The following is a 17,797-nucleotide window of genomic DNA, read 5'->3' on the forward strand; positions in this document are numbered from 1 at the left end:
ATGAGCCATGACAACAGACATAGACCTTGAGAGTGCCGTGTTCTAAATTTAGTGGCATCATTACCTGATAAAAAGATTTTCGTTTTCTACTAATTTCTATTATGTGGCAGAATCCTTCATTAGTCTATCATCATCTTGTATGTATAATGACAACTGTTTTTTTATCTTGTTCAGGTGGTGAGGAAGGAAGAACAAGTGGCTGGTCTGGACTTGATTCTTCTCATCGCAGAGTGTCAGGGCTTGCTGTAAATTCTGGTAGCTTACTTAAACAGAAGAATCCAGTTTCAACTGATGCAGCAGTCACTAAAGAGATGGTAGGACAAGTGATCAATTTATGCTTTTGTGGTTAAGCATGACAGGATGGTTCAAAATCAAGGTTGTATATATTGTATCATAACTCTGTATAGGTCAGGCCCAAAATAAGATACATATCATATTGAATAGTAAAAAATCATAATTTTTGAAAAAAAAAAATTAAAATTCTAAAAAAATCATAAAAAATCAGAAAAAATAGCAAAAATTCTAAAAAGTCATAACACACAAAACAATGATGAAATGCACAAAATCCAACCATGAAATCACATGCAAAACACTTATGTTTCTATGAGCTACATAACACATCATCAATCATCAAATCTCAAAAGAACAATGCAAAATAGTAATATCTTCAATTAAGAACATGCCACAAGATTCATCAAGAAGAAAAAAACCAAGTTTATGAATAATTAATAGTTACAAATTACAATACATAACCAAGTTTTTAAGAAGTATACCATCAATAATCATTATCATCATTATCTTGTTCTTGTTCTTCATCTTCTTCTTCATCAACATTCAAATCATCTCCAATATACGAGGGGTCTTCGTCATCCACGTCCGGTGCTCCCTTCACGTTTATCCATTGCTTCATTCATGAGGTCTATTTCTTCTTGGACCCATTCATCCAATACATCGAAGTTCTCTCAAACTATTCTTTGTGCCTCCTTGATGACAACTTTTGTATTTGCCCAAAAAGATAACATGAAAATTTAAAATTAGTTGAGTTTTGTATGCATAAAAAACATTAAATAACACATGAATATGACAAATAAACTTTATAATTTTAAAATTACCTTTTCTCAGTTGTAGGTTGTAGCGAACGGAGACGAGGTCATTGAGCCTTTTGTGCTCTAATCTGTTTCTTCCGTTTGTATGAATCTACTCAAAGACACTCCAATTTCTTTCGCATCCACTTGCAATGAATGTTTGACTTAGGATGCGAATAGAAAAATCTCTTAGGTTTGAAGCATCACTTCCAAACCTAGTCCACTACATATATGAAAAACAAGAAAACAAGAAATCAATAAGACAATAACTAATACAAATCATACAATCATATAAAACATTATAACCTATGTCACATGGGTGCGGGTGCGGGTGCGGGGATTCGGCACTTCCAAAAAACCCGGGTGCGAGGGTGCGGCAGGGGCAAAAATGTAAAAAAAAATTATATATATATATATATGATTTTGAAGTTTTAACAGTTTAACAGTAAACATTGTCATAAACTCATAATATGATTCATCATGCATGCAATATATCAACCTAAATATCAAATTATCAATCAAATAAGTAAAGCAATTACATAAATCGACCTAAATATCAATCAAATAAGTATTGCATAAAAGAACTAAATTACATACCAAAGTATATCCTGATGAAGTAATGGATGCTAATAATTTTCTTCTTCATCATCAAATGCATCATTAGAAGGAATACTGGGCTCAGCTAAATCCATGTTTGTTACGTTGAATTCATGTTCTCCCTCGAAGTCACACTCTTCTGGGTTTACATCCCAAAATTTGGATGTTCCTTGTCTGCATTATAAACCCAATTTGAAAATGATAAATACAATACAAGTATATTTAAAAGAAAACTAAGAAATAATCAAATAACTAAGAGAGCAAATTAGTATCTGTATTCATCATTGCTTCGCGAAAGTAATCGAAGATTTGAATGAACATATACTAAATCCTCTGCACGCTTACTGGTGAGTTTGTTTCTCTTCATGTTGTGGATTTGAGAATATGTGCTCCAATTTCTTTCACAACAAGATGAACTAGCAGGCTGCGATAGCAATCTTAATGCAAGACGTTGCAGAAGAGGTGTTTCTGATCCAAATGTTGACCACCATGTGATAGGATCTATATTATCTTCTTCTCTCGCGAATAATGCTGGTGCATATAATCTCGAAGATGAAAATTTTCCAAACTCTTGTGTGACTTGATGTAGAAGATATGCTTCTGGAAAAAGTCTAGTCATACACATATTTCTATGTCTTGATAGCTCTGGGTCTAAATTTGGAGGGACACGACCAATACCACCAGCCCGCCACTTATTTGCATAATATTTTGGATTAAGAGAATGTGCCATGCAATGCAAATGAGTGTTGCTCTTATCCCATCTTCTGACTAAAATTGAATGAATATGATTAAAAAAATCTGAATTATCCAATGCAGGATTTTTTCCTTCATGCATGAAAACTATAGCTTGTATTTTTTCAATCATATTATCCTACATTTCATAAACTCTGTGAAGCATGGGCTCATCCTTATCAACTTCTCTTAACATTTCCCAAATAGGTTGCGTAAATTGAAGGAAGTATACCACTCTGTCCCAAAACTCATCATCAAGAATGAATTTCTTAATTTCTTGAGCCTTCATATCATCATCAACACGATAGAATGTCCATTTTTCATCAGTCACCATGTTAATCAAAGCATTCTTCACTCTTTTAATCCTCTTCATCATCACAATGATGGAAGCAAAACGTGTTTCAGCGACCTTCAACAATTTCAAATCAGAATGCCTATTAAATATAGCATTAGCACGATGGTGGTTAACAACAAAATTCCTAATGCTTTTGACATTTCTTTCTAAATCTTCAATCCATGAACATAAAGCATATGCTTGTGAATTTTCTTCTTCTTTGGGGTTGCATATGCTCTTTAGGGCTAGATTTAAGCTGTGTGCTACACAGGGAGTCCAAAAAATATGAGGGTACTCACTCTCCAAACTCAACGCTGCACTTTTACAAACTGGAGCGTTGTCTGTAATGATTTGTACCACTTTCTGATCACCCACTTCTTTTATCACTTCTATAAACAATCCCTTCAAATACTCTGCATTTTTATATTCCCCAGATGCATCAACTGCTTTCAAGAATATTGGGTCACTAAGCGAACAAACAATGAAATTGATTAATGGACGCCTTTGAATATCTGTCCATCCATCAAACACAATGGAAACTCCATTTTGCTCCCATGAATATTTTTTAATTTCTAGCAACTTCTCCACATTTTCCCTCTCTTCTGCAAGAAGTGTGGTTCGTATTTTTTCTGAACTTGGAGGCACATAACCACTCAAATTACAATTTGCCAAGGATGTTACTAAATCCTTCCAATAAGGATTTCTAGCCGCATTAAATGGGAGTGAACCAGAATAAAAATACCTCCCAACTTTTCTATCCAATTCTTCTCTTCCATATGTATTGAATGCTGCTTGTATCGTTCCTCTACCTCCTACATTGACTTTTCTTTTTTTTCAGCATCTTCTTGGTGGCTTGCAAATGACACACTGACTGCAGAAGAATCGGCCATTGCCTTTCTCTTCTCATATTCTTCTTGTATTTTCTTGTATTGTCTTCGCATTGCCTCATCAACTTTTCTGCAAGCTGAAATGCCATGTCCTGGTATCTTCAACAAATGAGCCTTCACTCTTGTGTAAGACCCAACAAAATCTCTTTCGCAGAGCTTACATCGAAATCTCTTGTTTCCACCACCTCCTTCTCTAGTTTTTGCGAGTTTATCTACATGTACCCATAGTGGCCCCACATCATCAATCCCACTGCAACTATCAGCAAAACTAGCAGCAGAACTCGCATGTTGGGATGAAGATGACGCAAGTCCTTTCCCTTTGTCCGTCATTTTTATCCTGAAAACACAAAAAAAAATACATTACAATTTTCAAATCAATTCGAAAACACAGGGAGAAGGGGGGGCTCAGCCCCTCCCCTGCCAACCCAACAAGAGAGCGAGAGCGAGGGGGGCTCGGCCCCTCCCCTGCCAACCCAACAAGAGAGCGAGAGCGAGGGGGGCTCGGCCCCTCCCCTGCTGAAAACAGAGGGAGCAGGGGGGGGGGGGCTCAGCCCCTATCCTGCCGACCAAAAAAAAAACAGATGGAGGAGGGGCTCGACCCCTCCCCTGTCGACCCAAAAAAACAACAGATGGGGGAGGGGCTCGGCCCCTCCCCTGTCGACCCAAAAAAAAAACAACACATGGGGGAGGGGCCGCCCCTCCCCTGTCGACCAAAAATAAACAACACATGGGAGAGGGGCTCGGCCCCTCCCCTGTCGACCCAAAAAAAACAACACATGGGGGAGGGGCTCGGCCCCTCCCCTGTCGACCCAAAATAAACAACACATGGGGGAGGGGCTCGACCCCTCCCCTGTCGACCCAAAATAAACAACACATGGGGGAGGGGCCGAGCCCCTCCCCTGTCGACCCAACAAAAGACCGAGAGGGGGGGGGGGGTGCTCGGCCCCTCCCCTGCCGACCCAACAAAAGACCGAGAGGGCGGGGGGGTTCAGCCCCTCCCCTGCCGACCCAACAAAAGACCGAGAGAGGGGGGGGGGTGCTCGGCCCCTCCCCTGCCGACCCAAGAAGAGAGTGAGAGAGGGTACCTGCGAAAGGAGAGGATGAGCTGAGACGATGAGCCGAGAGGAGGAGCTGGGGCAGCGGCGGCGGAGCTGGGGCGGCGGCGGCGGAGCTGGGCCGGCGGAGCTGGGAGAGAGCTCGAGCTCAGGGGGAGAGAGAGGAGAGATTAGGGCAAAAAAAAAATTTTGCCCTAATCCTCCTTTTCATCGGGGATTTTTTTTTTTACGCTCAAATCGTGGACAAAAATGACCCTGGGTGCGTTGACCGCACCCAGGGTCGTGTTGATCGCACCCGGTGCCGCACCCGCACGCGCACCCGCGTCGCGTCGCGTCGACGCGGGTGCGGCATATGTTTTGCCGAGTCCCTGTGACATAGATTATAACTAAATAATAATATGAAATTGAAATTGAAATTGAAATATACAAATAAATTATCTAGGCACGTTGTGGTACGATTTCACATTGCTGTAGGTCTCCCCATATCATACAATGCATTGTCGTAAGTTTTCATTTCTTTATGAATCTTATTTTGAATGCCATAATCAAGGTTCAACCTTTCAATGCAATCTAGGAGACCCTTGTTGACTTCCCTGTCTATCTTAAATGTAGGAGAGTATCTAAGTGCATGATTTAAATAATACGCTGCAATATGAAGAAGTTGATGAAGCTGCGCAGTCTACCTATGATCAATGATGCACGCCACTTAGTGGTTAAAACACAAGTAAAAAATATAGGAATATTATTAAGAGAATGCTTATGAACAAGCTTCACGTACAAGAGGAGTTATACCTCCTATTTATACACAAATGAAAACAAAGAAGAGCCATTGGGAAGTGCTTCCAACAACCATGCACGCCACTTAGTGGTTAAAACACAAGTAAAAAATATAGGAATATTATTAAGAGAATGCTTATGAACAAGCTTCACGTACAAGAGGAGTTATACCTCCTATTTATACACAAATGAAAACAAAGAAGAGCCATTGGGAAGTGCTTCCAACAACCAAAAATATAGCTTCGGAGAGCACTCCCAACAACTTTATTCCAAGGGCATTATAAGGACTATAATGCCCTAAAGGAAAATAATAAAATACATTAAAAAAATGAAAACCCTAAAGTGCCCTCTAGGAATACCATTAATTACATGATATATAATGACCAAACTACTCCTATTGGGTTTCACTTATTACGTAAATATATATATGTAATTATGTACATACACAAATAATAAGTATATATATATATGATAGCATATTTATATATACTTTAACATTTAACACCCTCCTCAAAATTATAGTGACTCAGTGTAAGTTTGAAATTACAAGAGAAGAAACCCATTAGATAAAATGTAAGTTTGAAATTACAAGAGAAGAAACCCATTAGATAAAATGTCTCCGTAGACTTCATCAAGTTCTTTCATTTGATGCTTCTTTAGAGAGTGTTCAATCATATACTCCATTACACAGAGGATCTTCAATATCATCAATTCTTGAAGACCTGTAAATAGAACTAACAAAACAATCCAACTATGCACATATATATCATAAGAAGATTTCAAAGACTAACTTTATTAGCTATCTATTATGGAGAGAGGATGGCCAAGCAAACAAACATACAATATATAATTTTTTTTTAATAAGCCGATTTAACATATTTCAAAATTATTTCAAGAATTAATTTTGAAAAATCATTAATTTCAAACACGGTAGTCATTAATTACTTCAATCATTCATGAAAATTATGCACATATATATCTATCACAAAAAGTACTTTAATGCTATTATACATTTTCAATATTATCAATACCACGAAGAGGAGTATAAATAACAAATCATTTTTACACAACGGAAGATAAGAAATGATTTCAATCACTCAATAAAGATTTAAGAAAAGTCAAATACACATAGATTAATTTCATTATTACATTTTAGAAGCAATATTTACCACACAACTAATGTATATATGAATGAACAATAGTTTAGAATCAACTAAAAATTACTTTTGGACTAATTTTAAGAAATCCTTTCAAGAGATAATAATGAAAATCTTTCAAGAACACATGCCTAGTAAACTAACTAATGAAACAAACGATAGTGGTCACTTATGAACCAAGGGAAAACCCACAATGAAAATACACACTAACAACTCACAAGGTAAAAATAATATATCCTTCATTAACAAATGCTTAGAAAGCATTAATTAAACTTATGCAAAACACACAAGACAATCAATCATGGAACATATTTAAAATATTCCTTGATCATGCAACTAAAGCATATTCAATGCAAAATGCATGAAAATATTTCAATAACCATCTCATAAGAGCAAATGAGTTGAGAAAAATTACGAAGAGATTTAAAAATTCTATATAACACAATGAATGATGTTAGCAAATCTTAACACTAGTTTGACCACCACCAACAATCAACTAGACCTCCAAACCTCAAAAATCAAGTCTATCAACTACTAGAACAAGAGCATAACCACAATGCCACTAAAAGGCTAAAACACACACACAAAAAGTGTGAATAACCAATATTTCTTGTCTCTATATAATGATACTTAAAGACCAGTGTATCGGCTACTAGATCAAGAGTACTATGGGCACAAATAACTCACCACTTTAAATAACAATATCTCTTGTCTACATAAAATGACACTTAAAATAAGTGTATCAAAGACTAGAACAAGAGTATAATTTCATTGCTACTTATGGTCTAAACAAACGCACAAAAGTGTGAATAAACATCATCGACTATTAAAACAAAATTATAATTTCAATGCCACTTATGGGCTAAACAAATAAACATCTCTTGTCTAAAAAATGAGTGTATCAGCTATTAAAGCAAGAGTAAAATCTCAATGCTACTTATGGGCTAAACAATCACAGAAAAGTGTGAATAAACATCTCTTGTCTACATATAATGACAGTTAGATAAGAGGCATAACAATAGGAAACACAAGAGGTACATAGAGCTTGTAATGAAAACAAACTAATGCCATTAAGAAGAATAAAAATATCAATCTTTCGAAACTCCATGGTTTTGTAACACAGAAAATACAAGATATCAAGTATCCAATACTGTAAAAATGGTCAAATAAATGAGTGGTAAAACACTCTCATAAAAAAAAGGAAGGACTCAAAAACAGGGAGGCCATTGGGGCTCCCCTAATAGACGTTGGGGAGCCCTTATGACCGTTGGGGACCCCAACGCCTATTTAGGTGGAGCCCGGTGAGGTTCAAAGCATTCATATCCTTTCCTATCATCTCCATCCAAGTCTTCCTAGGCCTACCCCGACCTCTTTTAACTAATATATTTTCCCATTTCTCCAACCTTCTAACTGGAGCATCATTAGGCCTTCGCCGAATATGTCCAAACCACCGTAAACGATTCTCTCGCATCTTATTCTCAATGGGTGCAACACCTACCTTCTTACGTATCTCCTCGTTCCGAATCTTATCTTTTATTGTATTTCCACACATCCATCTAAGCATCCGCATCTTAGCTACACTCATTTTTTGAATATGATGTCTCTTGGCAGCCCAACATTCCGTACCATATAGTAAAGCAGGTCTAATAGTCGTCCTATAAAACTTTCCCTTCAACCGCAATGGCATTCTACGATCGCACAACACTCCAGTTGCACTTTTCCATTTCATCCACCCAACCTTTATCCTATGATTTACATGCCCATCAATTTCTCCATACTTTTGAATGATGAATCCCAAATATTTGAAATAATCATTCACCGGTATTTCTTGCTCACCAAGCTTCACTACACTCCCATCACTACTTCGTTGCTTACTAAACCGACATTCCATATATTCAGTCTTACTCTTACTCAACTTAAAACCTCTAGCTTCCAATGTCTGTCTCCATAATTCTAACTTAGCATTAACCCCAGCTCTAGACTCATCAATCAAAACAATATCATCAGCAAACAACATACACCACGGTACATTTTCTTGAATTGATCTCGTAAGCTCATCCATCACTATCACAAATAGGAAAGGGCTTAAAGCAGATCCTTGATGTAACCCAACCGTTATCGGAAAATTGGTTGTCACCCCTCCACAAGTGCGGACATTGGTTACTACTCCTTCATACATATCTTTAATTATACTAATGTACTTGAGAGAAACACCTTTCTTCATCATTGTCTACCAGAGAACGTCCCTAGGTACTCTATCGTATGCTTTCTCTAAATCAATAAAAACCATATGCAAATCTTTGTTCCTCTCTCTATATCTTTCAATAAGTTGTCTAAGAAGATGTATAGCTTCCATAGTTGATCTTCCAGGCATAAAACCAAATTGATTCTCCGATATCGTGACAACCTTCCTCAACCTAGACTCAATCACCCTCTCCCAAAGTTTCATAGTATGACTCATGAGTTTTATACCACGATAGTTTGTGCAATCTTGTATATCACCCTTATTCTTATATAAAGGCACCAAAGTACTCTTCCTCCACTCATTAGGCATCTTATTTGTTCGCCAAATCAAGTTAAAAAGATTTGTCAACCATTCTAAACCTTTCTCTCCCAAGCATTTCCAAGCCTCGATAGGTATACCATCTGGGCCAACTGCCCTTCTTGATTTCATTTTCTTCAAAGCCTCTGCAATTTCTTTCTTTTGAATCTTGCGCATGAAGTCACGATTTATTTCATGAAAAGGAATGGAGAAGTCTCCAAGATCTTGAGCATGACTATCATTAAATAGCTTATCAAAATAATCTTTCCATCTCTCCTTAATATCCTCATCTTTGACTAAAACCCTCTGCGTTTCATCTTTGATACATCTAACCATACCAAAATCCTTCGATTTCCTATCTCTCATCTTTGCAAGCCTATAAATATCCTTCTCGCCTTCTTTGGTATCCAACTTGTCATAAACCTCCTTATATACCTTAGCCCTAGCGTTTCGAACAACTTTTTTAGCTTCCTTCTTTGCTATCATATACTTCTCCAAATTCTCATTATCACGACTCTTAGATTTCTATAACACTCTCTTTTAACCTTAATAGCTAACTTGACATCCTCGTTCCACCACGATGTATCCTTACCTAGTGGTGCACCGCCTTTAGACTCACCCAATACCTCCTTAGCCACTTTTCTCATACCACCCGCTATCTTATTCCACATCGATTCCGAATCCTCCTTGAGACACCAATCAGCTTCCTTAACTAGCTGCTCTACAAACATTCCTTGTTTAGCTTCTTTCAGTGCCCACCACTTAATTCTAGGATCTATCCTATGTCTATTCCTTTTGCGGCATTGTCTAATTCTAAGATCTAAAATTAAGACTCTATGTTGTGTAGCTACACTTTCTCCTGGTATAACCTTACAATCGATGCAACAACCCCTATCTCTCTTTCTAAGTAGGAAAAAATCTATCTGACTCGTAGTAACCCCACTTTTAAATGTTACTAGGTGAGACTCCCTCTTCCTAAACCAAGTGTTTGCTAAGATCATATCATAGGACAAACAAAAATCTAAAATCCTTTCTCCACTTTCATTTCTTTCTCCTATACCATAGCCTCCATGGATACTCTCAAATCCATCCCTACTAATGCCTACATGTCCATTAAGGTCACCGCCGATGAAAAGCTTTTCTCCATAAGATATCCCTTGTACTACTACATCTAAATCTTCCCAAAATTGATGCTTAATGGAATCATCTAAACCTACTTGAGGTGCATAAACACTAATAATATTAATAATATCCGTACCTAATACTAATTTAATAAGTAAAATTCTATCACCCTTCCTACGGACCTCAACTACATTATCTATAAACTGACGACACATAACAATCCCTACTCCATTCCTATTCCTATTTATTCCTGTATACCAAATCTTATATCCCCAAGGTTCTATCACTTTTGCTTTCTCACCTACCCATTTGGTCTCTTGAAGACATAAAATATCAATCTTTCTCCTACACATAACATCTACTAACTCTACCAACTTACCAGTTAAAGACTCTATGTTCCAAGTGGCTAACCTAATTTTATGGTCTTGGACTAACTTCTTTACCCCCACCCGTCCAACAAAGTGAGGGAACCCTTGCCTATTTGACACCACACCCGGGCGCCGGTGTGACGCGTCGCTTCTGGGCGACGACCTAGCAACCCTTGCCCATTTATCACTGCCTCCGGGCCTAGAGAGTACAACGCGTCGCTCAGTAGGGAACGCCCCAACAAAATTCTCATTCTTCACTAAGATCTCCATTTTAAAAAATATTTTTAACATCAAGTTGATAAATATGCCGTTTTTTGATAGAAGCAATTGCAATAAGAGCTCGAACACTTGTCATTCGAGCAACCGGGGCAAACGTCTCATCATAATCTACCCCATACTCTTGTGCATACCTTTAGCTACCAATCTAGTTTTATATATTTCTAAAGATCCATCACTTTTCGTTTTTACCTTAAAAACTCATCTACATCCTATGGGTTTCTTTCCTTGAGAAGCATCCACAATTTTTCAAGTTTGGGCTTTCTTAAGTGTATTAAGTTCATGTTCCATCACTTGAATCCAATGTGCATATTGTTTAGAATCATTATAATGAGATGGTTCATAAAAATAATGAATGGCTAATAGACAAGTTCTAAAATGTGGTGAAAAAGACTCACAAGACAAAAACCTATTTGGTGCTTTAGAGATATGATTTCACCTTCTTTGAGAGGATTCTTCCAAAGACATATTTTGAGAAAATTTATCAAAAGCACATGGTTGAGTGTTTTCACTTCTCCTAATATAAACTTGAGTGTTATTTGTTGTATGTTCATCTATACTTTCATGAGATTTATTTCTTTCAATGTCAAAAGTTTGATCATTTTGATTTTCAACTTCATTGAAAGGTTCGATATTCTCAATTGAATTTGATTCATCTTGTGGGGTAGTAAATCAAATAAGAAAATATAGTCATTGTTTTCTTTGGCTCATTATTTGCAAAACCACTTCTTCTTCAAGAAAGGTAACATCTTTTGAGATATAAAGTTTATTATTTGATAGATCAAAATATCGGTATCCTTTTTGTTTTTTCCATATCCTAAGAAAACACATTCAATAGCCTTTGGAGAAAGCTTATCATTTTTTTGAGTAAGCACATAACATTTACAACAAAAAATTCTTAGCCTTTTGAAATCTGGAGACATATTATAAAGTTTTTCAAAAGGAGAAACATTTTTTAAAGATGATGAAGGAGTTCTATTAATAAGGTATGTTGTAGTTAAAGCGACTTCGGCCCAAAAAGATTTTGGAATATTTTTAGAAATTAGAAAGGTTTTAGTTATTTCCATAATATGCCTATATTTTTTTTCTGCAAGACCATTTTGTTGCGGTGTGTTAGGACAAGATCTTTGATGACAAATTTCATTTTGTCGCAAATAAGTTTGAAATTCATTTGACATATATTCTCCTCCTGAATCCGATCTTAGAATAGACAAATTACTTAAAAATTGATTCTTAATCATTGCATGAAAGTCTTTAAAGATGAAAAATACTTCAGATTTTTTACTTAAAAAGAAAATCCATGTGTATCTAGTGAAATCGTCTACAAAAATTACATAATATGAGAAAACCTCCCTTAGACATGATAGGAGGACCCCAAACATCGAAATGAACCAATTCAAACGGTCGTGTAGAGACAAAGCTTTTTTGAGGAAAATGAGTGGCTTTTAATTTACCAAAGATGCAATCTTTACAAGTCATAACCTTTTTCATTACAAGAATTTTCCAAAAAGGAGAATTGAGACATCTTTGAAAAATTAGGATGGCCAAATTTCTTGTGCCAAACATCTATACTTTTGACATTTACAAAATTACAAAGTGATTTGGATGGTAGTGTCAAAAAATCCATGAAATATAGATCACCCCTTCTATGACCTTGCCCAATCAGCTTCCTTGATTGGAGATCTTGCATGGTGTAATCCTTAGCTGAGAAAGAGACTTGACATCCTTGATCGGTAATTTGAGAAACAAAAAATAAGTTTAAATTGATTTTTGGAGCCACCCTTACTTTTGGAACAAAGAAATTTTGAGAATGTTTTAAATCTAAGTGTTCCAATGTTTTCAATTTTTAAAGAAGTACCATCGGCTGTTGAAACATAAGATGTTATGGGAATGGAATGGACATTAGAAAGGATATGTTTACGAGGTGTCATGTGAAAAGAAACACTGAAGTTCAAAATCCACATACCTGGAGGAGATGAGGAGGTTGCAATAGCGGCACCCGAAGTAGAGGAACACTTGAGAAGATGTTGAAGTGCCTCCGAAATTTGATTTAGAGTGTCTTTAATATCTTCTTCATTGTTGTTCACTTTTTTATTTTGGACATTTTCATTAACCGCGGTTACTTTCCCTTTAAGCTTGGGACAAACTGGTTTAATATGACCCGGTTCATTATAATAGTGGCAAATGACACCCTTTCTAAAGCCATTATTTTTGGCAAAGTGGGGAGGCCTATAAGGCTTAACATTGGATCCCGGCCACGTAACAACCAAGATCTCTTTACTTTTATGAGTCATGCTAAGATGAGTTTCTTCTTGGCATACTTCGGTAAGGGCATCTTAAATGGGTAAGGCCTTGCTTCTACGAAGAAGGGATGCCCTTATTCAAATTCCGGTATAAGACCGTGAAGAAATTGAAAGAAATGTTCTTTCTCAACTTGTTTTCTCCTTAATTCAACATCTTCCGGAGCCACCCATTTAGGCTCAAGAAGAGCAAGTTCATCCCAAAGGGGATACAAAGCACTAAAATAATTTCAGACACTCTCCTTGTTAAGTAGATCAAATTTTTTCTTGACAAAAGAATTGTCTAACTAAATCTTTTTGGGTATACATACCTTTAAGAAAGAACCAAGTTTCATTGGCTCTCTTCTAAACTTAGCACTGTTGGCACAAATTTTTATGTCAACATTGTTCATGAACCACGCCAAAATTTTGGCATGGTTACTTTCCCAATCTTCTACCTTAGTAGCTCATTGATTGCTTTAATGCGATCTTCACCATCAAGAGCCTTTTCGACACCACCTTCCATCTTGGGGAGCTTCAATGTCAGTTCAAGAGTGGTCTCCATCACGAAGCCCCATAGTTTTTTTCACAAAGATGATTCTCTATAGCCGACGCCCACATCAAATAATTTGATCCGTTGAGCTTGAAGGAGAGTTCAACTCTTGTGTCGTTCTCTATGATGACAAAGAGAGGTAGAGGTGAGAAAGAACTTAGAAACAAACTTCAAAGATTACAAATAACCCAATTGGCTCTGATACCATGTAATGAGATATGCGAAAATGCAAAAGGGTTCAATAATGAACCAAATAACACAAACACTTAATATGCAAATTACACAAACCCACTATGGGGTGAAAGCCAAAAGGCAAAAGAATATTATTCAAGAGTGAGAAGAGGAGAAAACTCCTTACATACAAGGGGGGGAAGACCCCTTTATATAAAAAAAGGAAGGACTCAAAAAAAGGGAGGCCATTGGGGGCTCCCCTAATAGACGTTGGGGACCCCAACGGTCATTAATATGACCGTTGGGGACCCCAACGCCTATTTAGGTGGAGCCCCCAATGGTTCCCAAAAAGATAAAATAAAAAAGAAAAAAAGAATGTAAAAAATACAAAAAAAGGAAAAACCTAAAATATACAAAAATTAAAAAGTACAATGAAAAGACCAAAATACCCCTATTGGGTATTTTGGATATATATTAACACTTTACACCCCCTTATTTATACACAAAAGGAAGCAAAGAAGAGCCATTGGGAAGTGCTCCCAACAGCTAGAAATATAACTATTGGGAGCACTCCCAACAGCTCTATTCCAAGGGCATTATAATAACTATAATTCCCTTGAAAAAAAGAATAAAATACATTAAAAAGAAAAACCCTAAAGTGCCCTCTAGGAACACCACTAATTACATAATGTGTAATAACCGAAATACCCCTAATGGGTTTCACTTATTATATATATATATATATACTTTAACATTTGACACAACCAACTAAGTTGACCTAGTAAGGGGGTCACTGGGTCAACCAATGGGGTTTTCAAACAATGGTAAAAACTATGTCCATGATTTTCTGTCATTGTAAGGGTATATCTTAGTATTTCGGAATGGATTCAATCTGGCTTTTACTTAGTAGACTGCCTATTATTCTCTCACAAAAGATTCTTGTATATTATCTTTAAAGTAGGATTTTATTGGTATCATTCTATATTAGATTGCAAGAGAGAAAATGCAGTGTTTAAGGGTACTTAAAGAAAGACAACTAAGGTTTTAATTTCTTTTTGGTTCTGTTTCCTGTTGCAATTCTGATGCAAGAAAGATTTTGTATTTTTCAGTAGTTCACATTCGGTTGTTTCTTCATGAAGGATCATTGGGGATTTTGTTGAAAATGTACATTTGCATGGTTTCTCTGTGTTTGACAGAATGCATCGTTGTCTTGCTGATGTCATTTTCTGGTTCTGGATCATTTTTTTTGATAGGATGGATATGGATTAAACATTGTCCAGGGTATTCCTGGGAGAATTCAATATTAATTGCAATATTTTAAAAATGTTTTAAGTCTCTTTTCAAAATTTAAAATAGAAAAACATCATTAATTAAATAATTCTAAAAGATCTAAGATTTAAAAAAATTCTGAAAATTTTTATGGGAATATCGTGAAATTATTGTCATAATATCATGATAATTTTTTGATAAATTCAAATGTATTAAAAACATTGTGTTTATGAGTTATTGTTAAATACTCTCTGGAAAACTTTTTGAACTTTCTGTGAGAAATTAAAAGTTGTCCTCAATTGGTGAAATTTGAGTTTGATTAAATTGAAAGTTACTTTTTAACCTTAAAAAAGTAAAGAGATCTTCAAAAGTGCCCCCACCTTAGCTGTAGTTTGGTGTTCTCATACTATTCAAAAGCTTTTTAAGTTAATAGAAGGGGTTTAAACTTCAGTGCCTGTTCTTGTGGGAATGATATGGAAGAAAGAAGATGCATTGTGCTTATCCCATTAGCAGTTGTGCACTTTATGTAATATAAGACTATTTTTCAGAAATCTAATATAGTCTAACGTAGGATGATATATTTCACCAAAATTATTGCCACTTCTGTTTTTGAAAAGACATAAATTCAACAAGATACTTTGTCATATTCCCTTGTTAGGCAATATGCTTTTTGGAGAATTCAACAAAATAGTAAAAGTGCTATGAGATACATTTTAATGGAAAGTGAAATGTCTATTGTATGGATTGTCAATATTATTTCTAGGGCATCTATAAGCAGACCGATGCTAGCTTATGGTGTTAATGATGAGGGTTTTTTGGACTGAATGGAGGAATTCCCATTCTCTTTGTCATTTGCTTCTAGCTATGTTGGAGTTTGCTCTGTGTTCCTGCTTCAACCTTTATCCGGATGTCATGCTTTCAATAGTTTTATTTGACCATCTGTTTTCCTTGCATGTACGATTTATATGTTGCTCACTTTAAGATAATCCAAGTAAACTGAACTTTGATGGTTGTTGCGTGTTTATCTTGCCTATCATGTAGATCCTTTGAGCTAGCTTTCTGAAAATTCACTTGCGAGATTCGGTATCTATGCCATTATTGCAATAAAGAGCTTGGGAAACAATAGCTAGTTTAGAAGAGGTGCTGTCTATAGGCAGAATGGATCTGCGATGCAGAGAGTAACAACTTGTAGTACTAATTTCTTGAAATTTGTGGTCACTTTTATGACCACTCTTCTATTAATAAAATACTTTTCTAAGATCGATGGGTAATTTTTCTGTTTTTTGTTAAATAATTTGCCTGTGACAGTCCTGGGATAATACATTCGTAGCAAACATAATTTTGTCTTTAGTCTTGAGTTGTTATCTGGCTATATATGATGTGCAGGGGTCTTTGAAAAGTCCTTCTAGTTCTGGTCTGTGTTTGCTTTTACTGTACTGGAAAGTTATACAAAATTACAAATAGTTCTTTAGGAGTCCATGTGATGAAAGTTACAACGTCTAGATTATGGTATGAACAATCATTTCCCCCTCTTTTTTTGATCTTGCAGCTAGCCAGTTCCACATATATAGGTAGATCTGGAGGCTCATCAAGGCGTGCTGCTGTCTCAAGCAGTCGTGAAGCTTTTTTAGGGAGTGAAGCTGACCCTTCTCGTCCTAGAATCACAGATGCAAGTCCAAGTGGGTTCCATAAGGTAGTCAGTGGTCTGAGAGGTTCACCTGTCGGTTCATCTGAGCCAAAATGTTCATCAGCAGGCAGAAACACCACCAATATTCAGAACTATGAATCGACTCTCAAAAGAATGGAGTGTCTGAATTTTGGCGCAGAGGGGAGGATCTATTAGTGCCCATTTTTCTTTGGAGCATTTTCTGCTTTCCGCACAAGCAGACTGTAAATCTTAGTGGTGTACTATACTCTTAGAGTGGGATTTTTTTTCTTTTATTTTCTTCTCGTGTGAGCTGTGATGAGGGGCATGGTTCGTACATGAACATATAATTAATTCGGCTCTCTAGATTGATCTGAAATAAAAAACAAAATGAGAGGAAAATAGGTCTGGGGAACCAATCAAGGGTTCTGTTAATACACCCGAGTTGACAGTTACAATTTCTGCCGTTTCCCCTTGTTCTAGCCCCAATCTCCTACATTCATGTAATTCCCTTGTTCAATTTGAATATCACGATCTACTTTATTTCCTTAAGACGTTTGTATCTTTGAGTGCTCAAAGGTATCATGAAAGTGCTAGTGTTGGAGAAAAAAAGTAAAGCAAGGCAAGCTAAAACAGGATTGGATTATTTTGTCTAGGTGGAAGGTGCATTTCCTGCATGTTCAGTCCTTTTTATGGCTTGGAGGATGATTGGTTATAGATTTGTATTCTTTCAAAAAATTTTTTACGGGTTGTAATGTCAAGCATTAGACAGATACTATTTTAGAGATCAAATTAAGGTTATGTTTGCTTGGTACTTGTTTAGGGGCCGTTTGGACGACTGTGGCCAAAACCTGGGTTTTCACTACCCCAGGTTTTGCCTCAATCTAGGTATATGGCAAACCTAGATTGCCAAGAACCAGCTCCGTTGGGCTGTTTGGGTCACCAAAA

At 36.5% G+C, this 17,797-nt stretch overlaps 1 protein-coding gene across 1 annotated transcript in view; it reads left to right on the forward strand.

The window, feature by feature from the left end:
• LOC149830006 (casein kinase 1-like protein 2) overlaps positions 1-17,401 on the forward strand; it is a 28,793-nt gene extending 11,392 nt beyond the window's left edge. Inside the window, exons 13-14 of the mRNA XM_090016245.1 lie at positions 175-314; positions 16,754-17,401. Of these exons, the coding sequence (XP_089872371.1) occupies positions 175-314; positions 16,754-17,047 (434 nt within the window). The 3' untranslated portion in view covers positions 17,048-17,401. The remainder of the gene's footprint in view (positions 1-174; positions 315-16,753) is intronic.
• Positions 17,402-17,797: the final 396 nt, after the last annotated feature.

Source organism: Nuphar pumila, chromosome 8 (assembly GCF_984573655.1).
Source record: "Nuphar pumila chromosome 8, dmNupPumi1.hap1.1, whole genome shotgun sequence".
In the NCBI taxonomy this organism is placed as follows: domain Eukaryota; kingdom Viridiplantae; phylum Streptophyta; class Magnoliopsida; order Nymphaeales; family Nymphaeaceae; genus Nuphar; species Nuphar pumila.